The 22,670-nt window shown below is 39.3% G+C and overlaps 1 protein-coding gene and 1 long non-coding RNA gene across 6 annotated transcripts in view; both read left to right on the forward strand.

The window, feature by feature from the left end:
- Positions 1–22,670, forward strand: part of si:ch73-127m5.1 — an 80,548-nt gene that overhangs the window by 12,676 nt on the left and 45,202 nt on the right. For all 5 annotated transcript variants that reach the window (XR_015504367.1, XR_015504368.1, XR_015504369.1 and 2 more), the window contains exons 3-4: positions 14,210–14,452; positions 17,631–17,769. Coding sequence is in view for 2 of the 5 variants with exons in the window: in XM_087276737.1 (XP_087132863.1) it covers positions 14,210–14,452; positions 17,631–17,769 (382 nt within the window). In the remaining 3 variants the exon portion in view is untranslated. The remainder of the gene's footprint in view (positions 1–14,209; positions 14,453–17,630; positions 17,770–22,670) is intronic.
- On the forward strand, positions 5,023–9,722 carry LOC147834519 (uncharacterized). The gene is made up of 2 exons (XR_015504462.1): positions 5,023–7,960; positions 8,307–9,722. It is a non-coding gene; the product is annotated as an uncharacterized LOC147834519 (long non-coding RNA).

The raw sequence follows: 22,670 nt of genomic DNA on the forward strand, positions 1-22,670 counted from the left end.
TTTTAAAAACTTTATTCCTTAAACAATCAACCTCAACCTGAAAACTACTGGCTTAAGAACAGCGCGCACGACAGAAATGTTAACTCGTGAGAGAGAGAGAGCCATTCTCCACGTTGATTGGCTGAGAAAAAGTAACGTAAGATGAGAAAGAAAATGTGCCTAACTCCACGTTCTCTTCACAGACAGCAGGTATAGAAGCCCTAAGATTACAATGAAATTCATTTTAAATGCCATAGAATTCTCTAATTATAGTACATGATGGGATTTTTCTTATTATTGATTGTACAAAGGTCGAAATTATCGTACAAATATAATATTTATTGTACGGCTGGCAATGTTAGTGTAAAACATTTTTTTGGCTTATCAAGAGATTCAAAAAAAATAAATTGGCATTTCAGTGACTTGTTTCTCATGCAATACTTCAAAATGTGCAATAACACAAGGTGATGGAAACCCAGCTAGTGAATAAGAGTCAGAATATCTTCCAAGGTTTTCAGTCATTCATAGCATTCTAAAGTGTAAATGTTTGCACTTTGACAGTTGTTGTTTTTTTCAGATCAGAAAAAACTGAATGATCTGTTTAGTTTAGTAAAATGATTTTCAAAAATAGCTTCATTAACAGCTACAGTATATTTGTCCAGTATTGCGCAGGTTTTTCTTTGTCTGCAGTGGTGAAAATTTACTAAAACCACAAACCAATGACAGGGTGTCGAGGACCCAATGCTCATTAATGCACAAGGGCAATGAAGGCTGTCCCATCTGGTCCAAGCAAACAGAAGGTCTACTGTGGCACAAGTCACACAAAATTTTAATGATGGTCGTAGGAGGAATGTGTCACAACACAATGCACAGTGCATAGCCTCAGACCAATCAGAGTGCCCACGATGACCCCTGTTCTCTGTCAAAACCATCTTCAATAAGCACATACATGTTTGAACTGGACCTTGGAGCAGTGGTAAAAAGTTGCTTGCTCAGACGAGTCCCTTTATTTCAACAGTCAACAATCCCAATTGAGCTATCTATTCAATCTATGGCATATGCACAGCCAATGATGAACTTACGGTGAAAGCTTCATGTGACTGTCAAATTCATAAGATTCTTTTTATATCATTGATGTTGTAATGTCATTCAAATATAATCAGTTAAATAGACTTAAGTATCCATTTGGTTGTTAAAGAGGCGAAAGACAGTTTAAAGGCATGCATGCAGAAATTCCATTAAAAATACTGAGGTAAAATTAATTTCCATAATTTAAAGACATGGCGCGGAAAAATTTAATTTATTGCAGTGCTTCTTGTTTTGTCTGATACCAACCTTATCTCATATCTCAACCAGGCAGTGAAGATCGCTGTTTTTTTTTTTTTCTAAAGAAAACATCTTAAACGCTACGATTTTGTGTAGGATGACAATTAACCTTAATTAGCTTTGGGGCTGACTGACTGAAATTCAAAGTCAGTGTTCATATCAAGTGTGCCGCAAGCCTACGTTTGAGTGAAGGTTTCGGCCGTTAGATCGCCCCTGGGGGCTGGCTGCAGTACAAGTCATAAAGCCCGCCTCCTCCGTGTTAATGAAGGAGACTTGAGCCCAAATAAAAAAAAATATTACACTTGCAATAAAATGTCCCGAAAGATAGTTCTGGTGGATTAAGGCACTGGTTATTGTGCTGAAATAGGTGCAGATCTTCATTTTTGTAAACAGTTTGTTTTTAGCAGTAATTTAATGCTGGGCGTGTCATCGTGATTGACAGCTGTGATTGACAGTTTCTCAAAGCGCGGCGTCTGAGCTTCGGCAGGAGACTGAAGTAGACTGAAATGTTATTATTCGATTTCTGTGTTATTTTACCATGACAAAATAAGTTCAGCAGTAAACTATAGTTTCTGACATACATGATCCTGGTGAAACACTGTTTATTGGCTAAGTTCAGGGCTTTTTTCGGGCTTTATTAGTTTGCTGATACACGCCTAGCCACCCAGATACCAAAACACAGTTCTGTCTAGATTCTCGCCTGCCGGAGACTTATCTCTTAGAGCTCAGACTGACTAATGTTACCTCTGCTGGACCTACTCCGGATGCCTGGACTCACTGCCCGATTCCAGTCCGAGTCAATCGAGCCAGATGCGGCGGCCGAGCGAGCAGGCGCTGCCGCATGCGAGCCGGAATCAGCCCGCGACGCCGCGAGTAAGTTGTGCGCTGCGGCCTGGAGCTGGCGCGATTGAATATATAAAACCCTCATATTTGTTAACGTTATTACATCCATTTGTGTTGATATGACAGCAAACGCATGCTGAGAAGTTCAGGGGGCGTAGTTGATTTTACATAAAGCGTTTGATTGGAAGCTCGACTCTGCTCATTTTCGCGGCTCCTCATCTGGCTCCATCAGACAGTCCTTCTGCGCATGTCTGGCTCCAATTTCAGCAGTCTTTTGCGACAGTTTGTGCCCGTCAAGCAGGCGTTTTGCCCTCAAGGCGTTCAATGGGAAAAAGGGCTGTCGCGTCGTCCATATTTTTTACAGTCATTGGTTCATATGCCCCATTTCATATCACAAGCTAGCTATATGACTCAAAGTATCTTCCGTGAATGTATTGGTGCCAGGAACCACAAGACATCTTCAGAAGGTCACACACTAAAGTTGCGTGTAATGTCTATCGTCTGTCAACTCACGATCAGATTAACAAACATATCATCACCTTAGAATTATAAGGTTCTATCTGATATTTTAGTCAAAATTGAGTTATTCACATATTCTTATTAAATGACAACTTATTTACATTATGTGATTTTTTTTTTATAAATATATTTTAAAACTTTTTATTAAAAAACAAAAAAAAGGTTTTATCCTCAAAATTGAACTCTAGCTTGACTCTTTAAGGTTCTTTCCGTGAGCCAATCAGCATTTTGAATGCACGCACAAGTACCAGTCAGTATCAGCTTTCTTGGTCGTTTTTACCCCAATTTGCAAATTTAAGAGAGCTTTGATCGTTTATGTTTAGAGTACATTTAGGGTCTCTCTCATGTTAATGTATGAAAGAGAACTGTAACAAGCATATTGTTTACTATATGGAATGTAAAGCCTTGAAGCTCAATATCTCAAAATGATGTATAACGCAGATAAAACCATATAATTACAAGGTGACGAAATGTGAAAACTAAATGAAAACAGTGCATGAAATTGATTGACAAGCTATTTAGTAAAATAATTAATCAATAAAAATCTATTTGCTTGAAGAGCCTTAAAGAGCTGATATACAGTTGAAGTCAGAATTATTAGCCCCCCTTTGAATTTCCTTTTTTTTTTTTAAATATTTCCCATATGATGTTTAACAGAGCAAGGAAATTTTCACAGTATGTCTGATAATATTTTTTTTTCTGGAGAAATCTTGTTTGTTTTATTTTGGCTAGAATAAAAGCAGTTAAATTTTTTTTAAACCATTTTAAGTTCAAAATTATTAGCCCCTTTAAGCTATATATTTTTTCGATAGACTACAGAACAAACCATTGTTATACAATAACTTGCCTAATTACCCTCAACCTGCCTATTTAAGCCTTTAAATTTCACTTTAAGCTGTATAAAAGTGTCTTAAAAAATATTCAGTAAAATATTATGTCAATTATAATTTAGTCATTATGGCAAAGATAAAATAAAAGAGTTATTAGAAATGAGTTTTTAAAACTATTATGATTAGAAGTGTGTTGAAAAAATCTTCTCTCTGTTAAACAGAAATTGGGGAAAAAATAAACAGGGAGGCTAATAATTCAATGGGGCTAATAATTCTGGCTTCAACTGTATACTTTTAAAAAATGACAATTGATGTATTTAAAATGAGCTGAAACAACACAAGTATTGAGGTTTCGTTTTTTTTTTTGGAATAATTTAATTGTTTTATGTTCAATCCACTTAAATTTGTGTAAAAAGTATTAAGTTAGCCATATCCTTTATGTTGACCTTACACAATTTGATTGTGTAGAACCTGGCATTTTTTTATATTGTAGCTACTGCTGTAAACATGACTTGCTCTTTGTTAGTTGCTTTGGCTGAAAAGAATCTGTTTAAGAGCAATATGAATGTTTAACATCCTGTAAATGATTTTTCTAAGAAGAGAAAGGCCGTACATTTTAAATGTGCATAAATTATCTTCTAAATCCCCTTTATGCGTCCACTAGAATGAAATAAAATGGTTTGAGAGTACTAAAGGCCACCTTTCATGATTTAAAATGAAGACACTTGTTTTTATCTCTCTCGCATTTATGGAGAACGAAATTAAAAACAAATGCTTGTTTAGAGTTACATTCCCCCTTGTCTGATTCTCTCAGCTCTGCCTGTGTTGGAAATGAGCCGATAAAGATGGATTTGCGACGGTTTGCCTTGTATAAATAATTCATCAATTCCCCTAGAGCTCCAAAATATGACATTTACACCGCATCACTGTGCGCTGGGCACTGGATATCTCCAGTGTGGCTGGTTAATAAGGGCATCTGCCCTGTGATGGTGTCCCATCTTTTCTGAGCTCTGTCAGATTTTCCTCCTCATCTCGCTCTCATATACTTCGACAGCGTGAAATTTCCCAGCACCAATCCCAGAGTGCTAATGACTGTCAGCGCTTTGATGTCACTGCATCAAGACAGATAAACAAGCCGCCCCGGACCAGCCAATCAGACAGCTTTATGGTCCCGGCAACGGAAAGGGCTTAGATTGAGCGATTTGAGGTTTTTTCCTTCTCATTGAAAACATAAACTGTGCCCGAAGCATCCCTTATACATCAAAAGAAATGGGTCAGCCTGTGATTTCATTGGTCCCTTGAAAGTTGCACGGTTAGATTGCTTCCTATAGATCCAGGTTGCACAGTGGTCATTTGAGATGCTTGTAACAATGCCCAGTGATTGCATGCAAAGTCTTTGTTGTGCATAAACAGAACATCACTGAAGCTTTTCATAAAGCAGTAGCCATAGGATAGTTCATTTCTGTAATATTTTCTTATAATATCAAGTCCCTTTGCTCTCTGATACCCATTGGTGCCCCACTATGCATCTGATCGCCTAACATGCCAAAGCACGTTATGCGAAGCGTATCAAATATTCATTGTGGTGGGGAAATGGATTTTTTGGGGAGGGAAAATGAGCTCTCCTATGGCGCAGAGCTGAGAGCGTGTGTGTCCAAGTACGCCATACGGATGCTTTGCGTAAATGACTTGATTTCTGCTGCCATTCGTTCTGCCAGTGTGCTTCCATTAGCTAGAAGTGGCACAGAGGGTGTCAGTGGCTGAAGGTGAATCAATCCCAGCCAAAGAGCTCCAATACAATGCACTGCATTATTTATTTTTCATTCTTTTTATTATTATTTTGAATAGTTTGTCTGCATATTCCCACTGCTAACTGCGTATCATCTCAAAACTGAAATGATAAATAAGCCATTTGATTGAATGTTCACTTATTTACTTGATATTTGCTTTCAAAATGGTTTTTGTTGTGCCACAAAATTGAAATTCTCCATTGGTGGAAACCCGTGGCTGACTTTAATTGACTCGCTTACGTCCTCCAGTTATAATAGTTGATTCATAAGGTCGTTTTCTTAATCATTCTTTTTGGAATACCACATCAAAACATCCCAGGAAAGACTCTCAGCTTCGTCTGTGCATCTGGGCCAGTCTTTGCTTCTCGGATAGCTTTGATGCTTCATCCCCCATCTTCAGATCTGTGTGCTTTTGGTTCAGATTTGGAAAAGAATGTCAGTATTAGATGATTTCTTGTTTTAAGGCATCCTTTTAATGAACTAGAGGTGTTAGTTTATCAGATTTGTTGTAGAGCATGTATTCTACATGCATCGCTCTCTCTCTCTTTGTGTTTTCTTTATTGCATCCCCTCCCCCATGCTTTTCCATGTCATAGGAGTCATTAGCACCTGGGGATCAGCCTTTTTTTTTTCTTCTTGCATCGTAATGAAATAGGATGGAAATGTCTGAGGCTGTGCTGAGTAAGCTTGGTCGACTCCTGGTTCTGGGCCTGATGCCCTGACGCCTTTGTTTTACACTCTTTCATTGCCTGACCTTCCTTGTCATTGCTGTTAAAAATTCCCTTTGGTTCTTTTTATCAGCCAAACGTATTATTCCATCACATAGATGTCTATCACCTCTGTTCTCCTTTGGAAAGGGATTTAAATGTCAGCTGAATTTAGCAGTTCTAAAGGGATGGTGCAGCAGGCATTTTGACGTTATTTATCCGTATGTTGTTTATAATACATATGATGGGGTGTCAAAATTTATTGTTTCTTCTGTGCACCGCGATGCAGATGTGGACAAAATGGTATCGGTTTAGTAATAGATCATAACCAGTTATTATGTAGTGACGTCATTTATCTCATATGTCGCGGTAAAATACTATACCCACCTTAGCTTTTTGAACAACACTGGAGACCTGTTTTCATAGCATAAACTCTTTATTAAAATTTGGATTATAGGATAAGAAAAATCATCTTAAATAAAGAAAAATTTCCTGAAAACAAGTCATTATCTGCCTCATAGGCAAACTGATCTATTTTAAGGATTGTTTAGATATTTTATTAAAAAACAAAACACAATGCTAATTAAGACAAAAATGAACGTAAAATGCAATTATGAGCTTTTTTTTTTATTCAACGCCACTCTCTATGGATGAAATATTCTTCAGTTTGTTCCAGACACTTTATCGACAGCATTATGGCGTTTCCTGCCCACACATCTTTATGCATCCAATTAAGCAGAAACGCAGCGAACGATTTCCCTGAGGTTGGCACAACTCTTTCTGAGAGCGCTCTCCGTCATCCTGTTTTAATATGTCTAATTCAGCTCTGCCCTGATTGCAGTGAGTCTGTCTGAGCTTGCAGATGGAGACATTAATCTACTGTCGCTCGCGCGCACACACACATACACACACACACACACTGTTCCTCTGTAATATATGTTTTTCTGATATCTCTTGAATGCAGACGGCCTGGCTCAGAAAGTGCAGTGCCATGAGTATGCAGACAAAAAAGGCTGCAAGACGTGCCAGTCGTGACTGTGATTAACAGCCTGTTCTTCCCACTGTCAGAGATGTGGTTTCAAAGGCAAACGGAAAGGTGGAGGAGCCTTCATATCTACAGCGCTTTCCAGTGACAGGTCGGAAAGGACATTTTGCTGAGTCATTGAGTGCTGGATTCTGGGATTAAAGGAATTGTTGGTTGACGCAGGATTACGGGAAGTGAAAGATCACAGCCTCTCTGTCCTTTCCTGACTGTCTTTGGGTTCCTCACAAATTGCAGACAAGCGTGGAAAATCTGCTGACATCTCTCGGAGGCTTTTTTGTGCCATGTCTGCAGCATTTCACACTCCATATGGACCGCACCATCGAAACTCTCCACGAGCACTTCCCATAGTTCTGTTCTCTTCCCCACCATGTGTTCAGTCATCCGGCGAGAGATGTGTTTGTGTCTCCATCAGCACTGCGCTATAAATTCAAACTCTAAAGCCCCCTAGCGAAGAAAAGTTGCGTTTGAAACTCTTAGAAAGTTTCGCCAAGGCACCGCTAATAATCTTTCCTACACATTATCTAGCCATTCGCAGCGTGTGTGATGTTATTATGGGCGGAATGCAATTTGATCCAGATTTTCACAGCACTACAACACCAAAATCGAGTTAGCGTAATCAAGTTTTAGTTCTGGAAGAAGACCGGCTATGATTTTTCCATCCAGCTAGCTGTGATCCAGCCCTAATCATGTAAGGATTTCTGTTTACTGCAGTCATTTTTTTCACAGTTTTTTTCTTTTGGTGTCTTATATACGCCTAGTATTAAGTTAAGATTTGGTCCATCTCATCACACAGACTGGAAAGACACATTCCTGTCTACCCCACATGTTTTAATCCATCTTTTTTGAACCACCTTTAACCACTTTCATTCTTTAAAGCGATGGATTATTGGACCGTTTCCACTAAGCTATTCGGTTAAGTATAGTACCAACACAGGCTCAGTCTGAAAATGTACCCCTAAATACATTTCTGGAGATTGTGAATTATGTAGCCAGGAGTACGTATGGCTGCATTTCGTCTTTAAAATGAGCACTACGGGGCGTTATGATATGACTTACCCCCGTGTTGACGACTTTTAACACACTATCGGTTGGGTTCAGGGAAGGAGGAGGGTGGGTCAGTCGATCGGTCAGTCATTCAGTCAACAGCAGCCTGGTTGATTTACGCAAGAAGAGCCGGCACGGAAGGCACTCGCAAGAGAAATTTGAGATCTGAAAAAGACGTAGTTCCTGGGACGTATTTGGCACATTCCCTCTAGAAATATATATAGGGGTACATTTTTAGAATGAGCCTGGGTTGCATAGTACGCATTGCCCATGCTCAAACAAACCGATGGTCTTCTTATGACAAATATCCACAAGCTAAAAAGCAAGAATGGGATCTACTGTTTGTCCTCTATTTTTGTTTACAATGAGGCCATTCACATGTACATTCACATGTCCATAGACTTTATAAAAATGATTGTATCTAAGTGTGTGGAAAGTGCTGTGCATATATTCATTCATTAATTCTCCTTCAGCTTAGTCCCGTATTTATCAGAGGTCACCAGCGCGAAATTATCCACCAACAATTCCGACATATGTTTTACGTAGATGATTCCCTTTCAGCCACAATCCAGTACTGGAAAACACCTATACACTATGGCCAATAGAGTTCATCCAATTCACCTAGAGCACATGTCTTTGTGGGGGATTGTGAGGGAAACCAGAGCACTCGGAGGAAACCCACACGAAAACGAGGAGAACATACAAACTTGAACCAGCTACCTTCTTGCAGTGAGGCAACAGTGCTAACCACTGAGCCAGTGTGCCACCCTGCTGTGCATATACATTTTAAATAACCACTTAAGTTGGAGAAAGATGAGATATGTGAATGGCCTGTACAGCTTTCTTCTTCCAGAAAAAATTACTTCAGTCTTACTAATGTACATCACACTTAATAAGTAAGGGTACTATTGCCAGTGGAAACATACTCAACTCAGTTTGGTGACCTATATTGAACCGTACTGTTCTTAAACCATACCACTCGGTGGAAACAAGGCATATGGGCTGGTGTATATGCCTTTTTTGATTTTTTTATCTAATATTGCCAAATAAAAGTAGACTTGTATTTACCAATACGAGACAATTTATTTATATTTAGCTATGACTATTCCCATGGAGCACAACAAATCATCTTACACTCTCAATACTTACATATTTGGGTATCAATATGTGGATATTTTGTAATAAACTTGAAATATGTTTTTAAAATTTTTTACAAAATTTATATATACAGTTGAAGTCAGAATTATTAGCCCCCCTGTTTGTTTTTCCCCCCAATTTGTTTAACATAGAGAAGATTTTCTCAACACATTTCTAAACATAATAGTTTTAATAACTCATTTCTAATAACTGATTTATTTTATCTTTGCCATGATGACAGTAAATAATATTTTATTAGATATTTTTAAGACACTTCAATACAGCTTAAAGTGACATTTAAAGACTTAACTAGGTTAATTAGGTCAACTGGGCAGGTTAGGGTAATTAGACAAGTCATTGTATAATGACGGTTTGTTCTGTAGACCATCGAAAAAAAATATAGCTTAAGGGGCTACTAATTTTAAACTTAAAATGGTTTTTAAAAAACTAAAAACGGCTTTTATAAAAATAATAATAAAAAAAAAAAAAAAAAAAACAAATAAGACTTTCTCCAGAAGAAAAATATGATCAGACATACTGTGAAAATTTTCTTGCTCTATTAAACATTATTTGGGAAATATAAAAAAAAAATAATAATTTAAAGGGGATCTAATAATTCTGACTTCAACTGTATATACTATATTATTTATATACCCTAAAAAATTATATCATTCAATTCACTTTTTTTTTTTAAGGTAAGCGGTTAATATGGGCTAAATTTAAACAAAACAATTTTTTTTTTTTAGTAATGTTCAAAATAATCAGTTTGTTGAAATTCAGCCCATATAAACTGTTTGTAACCATGGTACCTTACAAAACGTTTGTAAATCCAATAAATAATTTTTTATCAGTGTATTTAATTTTTGTTTTATATGTGATGGCAAACACAATACTTCATTTATTGTAATTATTGTACCTTTGTCTTTATGTCTGATTTTCATTTACTTCTTTGCCTCAAATTCAGTGTTTGTGATTTTATGATCATAGCTTGTTGGTTTGGTTTTCGGCACTTTAATGTAGACTTTTATTCTATAGGAAAAATGAATGGGAAAATACATCTGAAAAAAAAAAAACACCACTGGAAAAGGGGAGGGGGGGAAGGGGCACTAATACTCTCAATTAAACATTAGATATTCTTCATTCTTCATTCTTCATGTTCCTGTAATTGTGTCACGTTTCACAGAATTTTGTGTTTGAGTTCGGACAGACAAATTACTTGTCACTGGAAGCTTGTCAATTCATACCTGCTGGGACGCATTGTAATAATAGTGACAGTATAATTGCTAGGCATGGCAGATGTCTGTCTGTGAATAAAGCTTTGTGATAATTTCAGTCTCATAGGCGTTTGCATTGCTGAGATTTAGAATTCTTTGTCAAAATGGCTCTTGTAGCACGAATTTAATCAAGATATTCTACATACAAAGTGCGTGTGATGTGAAGAGTCACTTCGCATTGCGGAGATTGTCAAAAATGCATGTGACATTTGTAGTGTAAATGCTAATCCTTATTAATGCACCCTGGGATAATAATAAAAAAAACATCTACTTGGACGAAAGATATTCACTATAGTCGAATTGAATAAGCTAGCGTATGGCCGTAGTGTATGTGTGTGAATGCGAGAGTGTATGGGTACTTGCTGGGTTGCAGCTGGAAGGGCATCCGCTGCGTAAAACATCTGCGCAATAACACTTCCAAAGCACTTGCTGGCAGCAGGTGTTTATCTTATCTTCCCTAATTCGCCTGTACCACATGTCTTTAGACTGTAGGGGAAACCGGAGCACCTGGAGGAAACCCAGGCAAATGCAGGGAGAACATGCTAACTCCACACAGAATCGCCAACTGACCCAGCCAAGGCTCGAACCAGTGACCTTCTTGCTGTGAGGCGACAGCCATACCTACTGCACCACTGCGTCACCACATTCATTATCGTATTCATTAATTTAGTTAATTTTAGTTAAAAAAAAAAAAGGTTCAATGTTAGTTCTAATTAACTCACAGTGCATTACCTCATGTAAACAAGCATCTTAGTGGATTTTAGTGATGCAAAAAATAAATAAAATAATAATAATAATAATAATTTATTTTAATATAGCACCTTTAAAACTAAAGTGCTTTACACTTAAAAGTTACAAGGATAGAAGACAAAACCTTATCCAGAGGTAATTCAAAATTCTATAATATTAAATTTGACATAAAATTTGGATTTTGAAAAAATGGGTAGAACTCTCGCCTCAAAGCAAGAAGGTTGCTGGTTTGAGCCTCGGCTGGGTCAGTTGGAATTTCCGTGTGGAGTTTGCATGTTCTCCCCGAGAACAGAGTGCTCCGGTTTCCCCCACAGTCCAAAGACATGCGGTATAGGGGAAATGGGTAGGCTAAATTGTCCGTAGTGTTTGTGTATGAATGAGAATGTATGGGTGTTTCCCAGTGATGGGTTGCAGTTAGAAGAGCATCCGCTGCCTAAAAACATATGCTGGATAAGTTGGCGGTTCATTTCACTGTGATAACCCCAGATTAATAAAGGGACTAAGCCGAAAAGAAAATGAATGAATTGATATTTAACATTGTCAATATAAAAAACAGATAAAAAATACACACACACACACACACACACACACACACACACACACACACACACACACACACACACACACACACACACACACACACACACCTCACAAATAGTCTAAAAATGAGTCTGCTAGGACCCTTTAAAAGATAAATGTTGCTTATTAACTATATTAACTTATTAATAAATGCTGTACAAAATTGCTGTACATAGTTTTACCGTTATATTCATAGAAACCCTATGGTTCGTCTTTGTAAAGGAGATTAATGCGTGCTGTTTCGATACTGGGCCTTAGAAACCACAGCCACCTGTTTTCCTCAATACAAGGTGGACGTTTACACTAACTGTGCCTTTAAATCCAGCCCGGGTGGTTTAGTGGAGCTCTTGCTGGCGAGGCTCAAGTAGGGCAGGTCAGAGAGAGTTCTGTTCCCTGCTGCTTTCTTGGCTGCTCATCTTGGCTTCTCAGCACCTGCTTTGAGCACAGCCTTGTCTAATCCTTCGTCCTTTATGCTGGAAAGGAGGCTGGATGAAGGATCCAGATGTCTCCATCTTTTTTCCGTCTCCAGGCCTGGAGCTAAGGAATCAGTTCTCATGGCTTTTAGGAGATGTAGAGGCCAAGGTGGGTGTTCTGGAGAGATAAACAAAAGGGCTGCTGTTACAGCAGATATGAGATGCTGGCAGAAGAGTTGTCTTGATAGAGCTCTACACACTGGCAGTTTGTGATAGGGATTATTATTTTGGACTCATTTTAGGATTTAACAAAGGAGTTAGGTAGATAGTAAGCACTTTTGGAAGTATATATGAAACTGACCTTTATTTAATTCTGTTTATTTATTTTTTATTTTATTTTTTATTGAGCTCTTTCAGAACATATATTTATGTTGTAAATATACAATATACAGTTATGTTATTTTATTTAGTTTAATTTGACTGTATTAAATTAAGTTGAATTAAACTAAATTGAATTAAATTACATTTTATTTATCTTATCTTTTATGGTTACTGAGCCTTTTCAGAACATATATTTATTTATTTATTTTTTTTAAACTTATTTTTTCATTTAATTTTATTTTGCTTTGTTTTGTTTTGTTTCACTTTATTTTCATTAATTTATTTACTTTTTAACATTTATTTTACTGAGTCTTTTCAGAACACATATTATTGCCTGAAAAATATATTTATTGTTTTTTATTTTATTTTTTATTTTATGTTTTATTTTATTTTATTTAGTTTTATTTCTTTATGTTTACTGAGCCTTTTCAGAACATACATTTATTGTCAGAAACAGATTATTAATTTATTTAAATTAATAAAAATTATTAATTTATTTTATTAAATTATTTAATTTATTTATTGTTTATTTATTATTTATTTTAATTAATTAATACATTTTTTCTGAGCCTTTTCAGAACATATTTTTATTTTATTATTTTATTATTTATTTATTTATTTATTTATTTATTTATTTATTGTTTGCTTGTTTTATTTTATCTGTATTTTTATTAAAGAAAAAATTTGTTATATTTTTTTATTTTATTTTTTATGGTTTCTGAGCCTTTTCAGAACTAATATTTATGGTCTGAAACAGAAAATTTATTTATTTATGTTTTATTTTATTTTATTATAAATTTAAATTTTTGCAAAAATAAATAAATATGCAGTTGCATGCTGAGTAGAAGTCCGAATAATATAATTTTTAATATAAGTTTTTTTCTTTAGTTTGGGAACAGAGTTGTTTGTGTCAACAAAACAGTAAAATACTCTTGAAATGCACAGTAAGAGGGTATGACATATCCTAAAAAACAAATCCTAAACAAATCCTAAATCCTAGGATAACAAATCCTAAAATTTTGGAATGTATTTTTAGAAAAATATCTCTTTTGAAAAATTGTCTGGATTCATGTCCAAATCCAAATATGCTCATTTAGCTTATTTGTTTCTAAAATAAGGATAAAATTAATTAATTTTTTCCATGTTTATATTATATTTAGATGCTTAATAGGGAAAGCAGTGTTTTTCAAATCTATAAGATTACATTATTAACATTTTGTACCTGCAATTATGTCATTTCACTGTATGTAAATAATGAATGTAATGCTATCCGTGTGAGTGCATCATATTGTCACTTCTGTTCTCTTGAGCACCTCATGACTTCAGCGAGTTGTCATGATAGATATAAGCAGAGGTGAAATTTCCACTTTCTGCCCTTTCTTTCCACGCTGACAGCTTCTTTCGGTTGTTAAATGAGAAGTTCTCTTGGCATCGTGCTGACGCTCATATTATGTAGATACAGCAGAAATTGACATACTGTCTGAACAAGTGGATTCCAGTGCGAACATTCAGCCTTAAAGATAAGATTTGAAACTTAAATCGGCTTTGCCTGTGGTATAAAATCCTTCTTTCTCTCTTTCCCCCCACCCCTAGTTCCTCTGTCCTGCTCCGAGGGCTTCACCGAGCTGGGCTATTACAATGGCACTGTTTCCCAGACAGACTCAGGTTCACCTTGTCTGAAGTGGACTGAATTCCCAGATTATGTGCAGCAGTATCCGGGCAGAGGTCTAGGAGAGCACAATTTTTGTCGAAATCCTGACCGCGAATCCAACCCATGGTGCTTTTTCAGACAGAGTTCAGGTGCCATTGGCTGGGCCTACTGTGACTGTCATCAAGGTGAGTGCCATAGCGCTTATTTAAAACTCTGAAATGTTCTAAAAAAAATTAGGTAAATAAAGATGTGTGGAGCATGTTTTACAAGAAAATACTACTTCAGTTTCATTTAGTTTTTATTATTTATTTATTTTTTATTATTTTATTTATTTTTTGTTTGTATTTTTTTGTTTTATTTTTATATATAAAAATTTTTTTTTATTATATTGTTTTGTTTTTATTTATTTAATTTTTAATTTAATATAATTTTGTTATTTTTTGTATCTTATTTTGTATTTTATGGTATTTTATTTTATTTACATTTTTTATTTATTTTAATTTAATTTAATTATATTATTTGTTTATTATTTTTTATTTTTATTTTCTTTTTTCTTTTTATTTATTTTTTACTACTCCATCACTCTCCTACCAGAGCTGGGTTATGTGTCGAACCACATTAAAAATAAATAAATAAATAAATTTAAAGTGGTCATTTTGTGTTTTAAGAGTAAGCCTTATGTGGGGAATCTTCCTGAATGAAACCAAGGTTTAAATATATATTGTTTTCCAATCATATTCCTGTAGGAAAAGAAATATGTAAATTACGTGTAGATTGCAGCTTGGAGAGCCAGCATCCATACAGTACACAGCATATACCAGAAATACTCTACACTTAAAAACAAACATGGCACCAACATAATGGATACATAACAATATCGCTATCTTCATATATGAAAGGCTCTTCTGCCTACACTGAGAATGCTTTATTGATCTAGTATAGTACAGTTAATGACGCCTTGAGACAAAGAACCATAAAAGTGCATAATAAGGTTTTTTCATTTGGATTGTGAAAGTTATATATTTTTATTTAACTTGAAGATAAAAAACAAAAGCTTCTCAATTCAACGAAGATAACATTTTTCAGTGTCAGCATTAAAAATCAAAAGTTTTTGGGATTTATATTTCTCAAATGTGGAAGAATGATATATGTTCAGTTAGTGTGGAATAACAGTATAACTCCAATTCATCTTATCACTTTAACCACATCTTTTAAACCAAAGATATGATTCCTTTTAGTTTTAATGCAGTAACAAAAACTTCAGGTTAATATTAAGCACTTCTTTCAAGTATATTATTATTATTTTTATTTAAAAACAGAAAATACAGTATAAACAACACTGTTAAAATTTTTTAATTTTACAGTTTATTTCATGGGTGCAGGAAAAAAGTGTAAAATAACGGCCATTAAATTACAGACATTTACCATAAAAAAATAACTTTAAATGACAGAAATTTCCATAAATTTTAATTTCTGGTAAATTTTAATAATTAACCTTTTTCCATGAGGCAGCTAGGGTGTTTTTTTTTTTTTTTTTACAGTGATGTGTACAATACATAGACCTTCTTACAATACAGGCAATAACAGGACTATAACAAGACTGATGGGCAATATGCATTCATACAGCTTTATTATATATGGCATGTGATAATAATATATTAATATTTTAATTATTTTTCATATGTAAATATATTTGCGTATTGCTCTGCATCTTGTGTGTATTAAGAAGTGTGTAAGCGAGGCGCACCCTGCGCCGGACAATAGACCGGATTTGTTCTGGTCTAAAGAACAGACTATTATAGTTTCTCAAAATAGCAACGCGCCAAAACATGCCTGCTTTTTTAGACCAGAACGCCTATATGCGCACATATGAGTGCAAATGCATTTGCTATTTAAACAGCGTGGCGCAAAATGAAAAAACAACTCTTTTTCCCCTGCTCTGCTGGCCATGCCCACTCCTCCCTCTGCTCACAGGGCTCCACGCTCATCATGAAGCATTTTTTGAAACAATTCTGAGGTTGACTTGAACCGAAAGAGGGGGGTTTCATGACCCTTTAAATGTGATTTTATTACTTTTTACTGTATTGACATCAAAGGTTCTATGAAAAACTATTGGAACCTTTTCACTCCACAACTTCTTGTTTTGATGAAACACGTTTTAAGATTTTAAAAATGTTCTTCACACAAAAAAAAAAAAAAAAAATTCTAACTGGTTCACTGTGAAAGCTCTATTTCGGAACCTGTATTGTTCAGATTTGTTGCTGCTGTTTTTGTGTTGTTTATTTTAATCCTGCATTTAAACACTGTACCTTTACCCCTGAATCCCTCAGGATTTTACTGTGGAATATTGACGCAGAGCTTCAGTGATGAACAAAAAAACGCACCTTCAATATAAAAAAGCCCTTGCTGTTTTTATTTTATTCATTGTGCTTTCTGAGAATCCAAGAAAAACACAATCAATGTTTTGCAATATGTAGTTTCGGTTCTGCCGAAAAAAAAGTTTGCAGCAGATCCATTAACTCATCAGGGAGTTTAGCCTCTGAGGCTGTTAACGCTTCCCCGCTAAGAGAAACACAGGCATTTATGACTCAAAATCAGCAAGTGGGACTTCAGCTTTAGATGTTAGAACATCCTAACATTCTTCAGATGATAAATATGTTATTTTAGTACCCATTTTTTCCTTGTTGTCCTACTTCCCCTTCTGTCTCTCTGTGAAGACTGTTGCATTTTGCATAAACTGTATATTTAGACATCAGCGGTTGACATTCTTGAGAAGAATATTCTGCATATATCTGTGGAAAATTGGATGGTTTGATGTTAGAGAAAAAGAAGAAGCTCAGGTAGAAACCCTCTTTGCATTCTGTGCACCGCTGAGACAAATGTTGAGTGACTTTGCCAATGTGGGACGTGTTCCTGGATCAGCAGTCTGTTCCTGTTATCAACCAATCATGCGTTTGTGTTTAGGGCTAGGATTAGAGACACGAATACGTTGATAAGAACAACAATTTTATCTTAATCTGCATCTGATTTTAAAATGAGGCTTCTAAATATACTATTATAAATAGAATATGTAGGAGTCTAACCCAGAGCTATATAGCAAAGTAAAGTGGTTAGTAAAAAATAAAACATTAACTAAAAATGTTATTTACAGCATAAAATGACAGTTGGACAAATTAGCAAAAAGGTGCATTTATGTTCATCTTTTCACATAAGGAGGTTTTAACTTCAGAAAAGATATGAAAACAGTATTTTAATCAAAACATATGAAAATGTTTGACCAGTATTTTCTGTCATCTTCTTTAAAAGAAAGAAATTGCTTCAGACATTGTGTGCTAAATGTCTCTCTCTCTCTCTGTCATTCAGGAGCGGTCAGGCTAGTAGGAGGTTCTTCCTTAAAGAGTGGCCGACTGGAGGTCTACCTGAATGGCCAGTGGGGCTCAGTTTGTGACACACACTGGACAGATCGTGATGCCAGCGTTGTTTGCCGACAGCTTGGATTAGGGTATGAAACTTATGGGTACTTTACTTTAAAGGGGTAATTATGTAGAATTCAGAGACTCAGTTCTCTGGCCAGTCAGTATCTGCAGGGCTTACACATCATGTTTATTCATTGGTTGCTTGGAACCAATTAATGCTTGGAACCTCAACCAAAATAAATACAAGGTACCAGTTACTAAACACAGTGGTAACTTCCCCCAAAACTATCCTTACTGAACCATACTAAATGGAAAAGTACCAGCAGATGTTACCTTACTGAATGACCCTTTTAGCAATAAATTTGAGATATTTAACCATTTGTGTCATGTTTCACAAAGTAAAATAGAGACACTGCAGACATCATTTGTATTCAATTATTTCCTTCGGCTTAGTCCCTGATATATCAGGGGTCTCCACAGCATAATGAACCATCAAATACATATGTTTAACAGAGCGGATGCCCTTTCAGCCACAATCCCAGCATCATGCTGGGAAACACACATACACTTTCTCATTCACACACACACACTTATACACTATGAATTTAGTTCATCCAATTCAGCTATACTGCATGTCTTTAGACTGTGGGGGAAACCATATTCACCATGTCCAAAAACATTTATAGTCCTTTACTCATAAAAAGTCTCACTCCTAAAATTAAAGGTTTTTTCTTGGCCTTAAAGACTTCATGAGGAATTTCTAAGATTCATGGAAACTTTTCATCCCAGAAATGTTTTTTTTTCACATTGGAGAAAGGACCTTTAAATTATAAAAAATTGTTCTTTAAACTATAAACAAACAAACACAAACTATTTTTACTTTTACTATAAGTGAAGTTTATTTATAAACTAATTTCGAGAGGATCAGATGCTCATGATTGCTTGCAGCTGGTCCCACATTAATTAATTGATGATTCCCCAATCAGACGATTCCTAAACCCCAAGAAATACCCTAATTTCCTTATAACAGCCATCTTCATTTTGAAGAATCCTCCCTTCCACCCCTACTCCTCCTCCTTTGCTAGATGGGTGGCACGGTGGCCCAGTGGTTAGCACTGTTGCCTCACAGCAAGAACATCTCTGGTTCTAGTCCTTACCAAGCTAGCTGACGTTTCTGGGAGGAAACCGGGGAACCCTGGGAAACGTTCGAGGTTACAGAAGTAACCCTTCGTTCCCCGAGGAGGGGAACGGAAGTGCCATGAATGGGAGGATTCGGATCAGAAGCCGCTTATCTGGAGAGTATTGAACGGGCCAATGAATGAAATTAATTGGCAGCGTAAGCTTGCGCAGGTGTGCGACATCTGCAATTATCTCAGCATATAAGCACACCTGAGCCAGCAGACGCCATCCTTTTAAGCTGAAGAGACTTTCAAACAGCTAAGGGACAGTCATTATGGTGACGGAATATGGCACTTCCGTTCCCCTCCTCGGGGAACGAAGGGTTACTTCTGTAACCTCGAACGTTCCCCTTCGGTTGGGGAACTTCAGTGCCATGAATGGGAGAATATGGAAAGCGCCATAATGACTGCACCTTACCAACACCCCCGATGAGGAGATAGTCAAGCAAGCGTGACGCACCCACATCATGGGGGGCGCGGTCCTCCAACGTGTCCCTGGCCCTAATTTATCCTACTTCAACAGAAGTTTTACGGATTTAGATATATTTTTTGGGAAGTCGTGAGCATCTAGATAATTCTAGGAAATACGACAGTACGTTGGGAAGCGTGCAATCCCGATAGGGAGGACGCTGCGGAGGCCATCCGTTACCCAAGGGGGGGATAGATGGCAGAATTTACCTATGGACTAGCCCTAAAAAGGGGGAGTACGCATAGCAAAGAGTGGTTAGCGGAGAGGGAAGACACGGGTCCGCCCAGGGGGGGGACTTAACCGTGGCGGAATAAGCATATGGGATCGCCTAGTGGGGATCACGCATAGCAGGCACCTATACCCAAAACGCGGGCTGACCAGCGGGCAGACCTACAACGTAGTGGGCCAGCAAGTGACTCCTCCGCTGAGTCAGTGCTGGGGGCCACGGAGGAATCTGCAGGGCTCACCTGACGGGGAACTTTACTGACAGATAAAAAAGGCGCACGTACCTCCGTGTTAGGGAGAATGGCGCAGCAAGCGTGTTTCAACACCCTACCGAGTTGTCTCCTCAATCACCAAAGGGTTACCTAATACCCTTGAGGAAACTGGCTCCACTCGCAGATTGTAAAACCTTGCAAATGTGTTGGGTGTCGCCCAGCCCGCAGCTCTACAGATGTCTGTTAGAGAGGCGCCGCGTGCACGCGCCCAAGAGGATGCAACGCTCCGAGTGGAGTGTGCACGTACTCCCGGGGGACACGGCTGACCTCGACTCGAATAAGCGAGTGAAATGGCATCCACAATCCAGTGGGATAATCTTTGTTTCGATACGGCACTTCCCTGCTGCCGACCGCCATAACAGACAAAGAGCTGCTCAGATGATCTAAAATTCTGAGTACGGTCCACATAAATGCGCAGAGCGCGAACTGGACAAAGTAAAGAAAGGGCTGGGTCTGCCTCCTCCGGGGGCAGCGCTTGCAGGTTCACTACCTGATCTCTAAAGGGGGTGGTAGGAACCTTGGGCACATAACCGGGGCGGGGTCTCAGGATAACGTGAGAGTAATCCGGCCCGAATTCCAGGCACGAGTCACTGACCGAAAATGCCTCCAGGTCCCCGACCCTCTTGATGGAGGCCAACGCAACCAGCAGAGCTGTCTTCAGGGACAGAAATCTTAGAGATACTGATTCGAGTGGCTCAAAGGGATCGGATCGCAGACTCGTGAGAACGAGGGCGAGATCCCAAGAGGGCATGAGAGGGGGGCGAGATGGATTAATTCGCCTAGCACCCCTAAGGAACTGGATGACCAGGTTATGCTTTCCCACGGTGCCGCCAGCTACCGCGCTATGATAAGCGGAGATGGCGGCCACGTAAACCTTGAGAGTGGAGGGCGACAGCCTGCTGTCCAACTTCTCTTGAAGGAAAGAGAGCACAACACTAATCTGGCAATTTCGGGGGTCTTCTCTGCGAGAGACGCACCATTCAGTGAATAGACTCCACTTCAGGGCGTAGGCGCGCCTCGTGGAGGGGGCTCTAGCCTGAGTGATGGTATTAACCACCGCAGTCGGTAGGTTACCTAAGTCTTCCTCGCGTCTAGGGACCACACGTGGAGGTTCCAAAGATCGGGGCGAGGGTGCCAGATGGTGCCCTGTCCCTGAGAGAGTAGGTCCTCTCTCAAAGGGATCCGCCAGGGGAGGGCCGTCGCGAGGAGTGAGAGCTCTGATATCCAGGTCCGGTTGGGCCAAAGGGGCGCAACTAGCAGAACCTGTTCCTCGTCCTCCCTGACCTTGCACAGAAACTGCGCGAGCAGGCTCACTGGGGGAAACGCATACTTGCGCATGCCCCGAGGCCAGCTGTGGGCCAGTGCATCCGTGCCGAGAGAGCCCTCGGTCAGGGAAAAAAACAACTGGCAGTGAGCGTTCTCGGGGGAAGCAAACAGATTGATCTGGGCCTCCCCGAATCGCGCCCATATCAGCTGAACAGACTCGGGGTGGAGTCTCCATTCTCCTAGGCGTAACAGCTGTCGTGAGAGCGCATCGGCTGCACGATTGAGCGTGCCTGGGACGTGAATGGCGCGCAGCGATTCCAGCCGCGGGTGACTCCAGAGGAGCAGACGGCGGGCGAGCTGAGACATGCGGCGAGAGCGCATACCCCCCATGCGGTTGATATACGCCGCCGCCGCCGTACTGTCCGTCCTGACCAGCACGTGTTGCCGCTCCAGCACCGGTAAAAAGCGGTGGAGAGCGAGGAACACTGCCAACAGCTCTAGGCGATTGATATGCCAATGCAGCTGGGCACCCTTCCAGAGGCCCGCAGCCGCATGCCCGCGACACACGGCCCCCCAACCCGTGTTGGAAGCGTCTGTTGAAACAACAACATAGCTGGACGCCTGTCCTAGAGGCACACCGGCCTGTAGGAACGAGGGGTCGTTCCAAGGGCTGAGGGCGCGGCGACACAGCGCAGTAACCGAGACCCGGTGTGTGCCCGCGTGCCATGCGCGTCTGGGGACCCGATCGTGAAGCCAGTGCTGAAGTGGTCTCATATGGAGCAACCCGAGCGGCGTGACGGCGGCTGCGGATGCCATATGTCCCAGGAGCCTCTGAAAGAACTTCAGTGGGACCACTAGTTTGCTGTCGAGCTCCCTCAGACAGTTCAGCAACAGGCGAGCGCATTCCTCGGAGAGGTGCGCTACCATGGTGATCGAGTCCAGCTCCATCCCGAGAAAAGAAATCCTCTGCACGGGGGCGAGTTTGCTCTTTTCTCGGTTGACCTGAAGCCCCAGTAGGCGGAGATGCCGAAGCACCTCGTCCCTGTGCATAATCAATTGCTCCCGCGAGTGGGCTAAAATCAGCCAGTCGTCGAGATAACTGAGTATGCGAATGCCCGCGAGCCGAAGGGGCGCTAGGGCACCCTCCGCGAGTTTGGTGAAGACCCGCGGAGACAGAGAGAGCCCGAAGGGGAGGACCTTGTACTGCCACGCTCGACCCTCGAACGCAAACCGCAGAAATTGGCGGTGGCGTGGAAGAATGGAGACATGGAAATACGCGTCCTTCAGGTCTATGGCTGCAAACCAATCCCGAGGACGAACGCATTGGAGAATGCGCCTCTGCGTGAGCATTCTGAACGGCAGCTTGTGCAGACAGCGGTTCAAAATGCGCAGATCTAGGATTGGCCGTGACCCACCGCTCTTTTTGGGTACGATGAAGTATGGGCTGTAAAACCCACTCTCCATCTCGGCTGGAGGAACCGGCTCGATTGCACCCTTCGCCAGGAGGGCAGCAATCTCCTCTCGCAAGACAGGGGCGGACAGGGGGTTGACCCTGGAGAAATACACGCCCGTAAACT

Source organism: Danio rerio, chromosome 12 (assembly GCF_052040795.2).
Source record: "Danio rerio strain M-AB ecotype USA chromosome 12, GRCz13ab, whole genome shotgun sequence".
Lineage (NCBI taxonomy): Eukaryota > Metazoa > Chordata > Actinopteri > Cypriniformes > Danionidae > Danio > Danio rerio.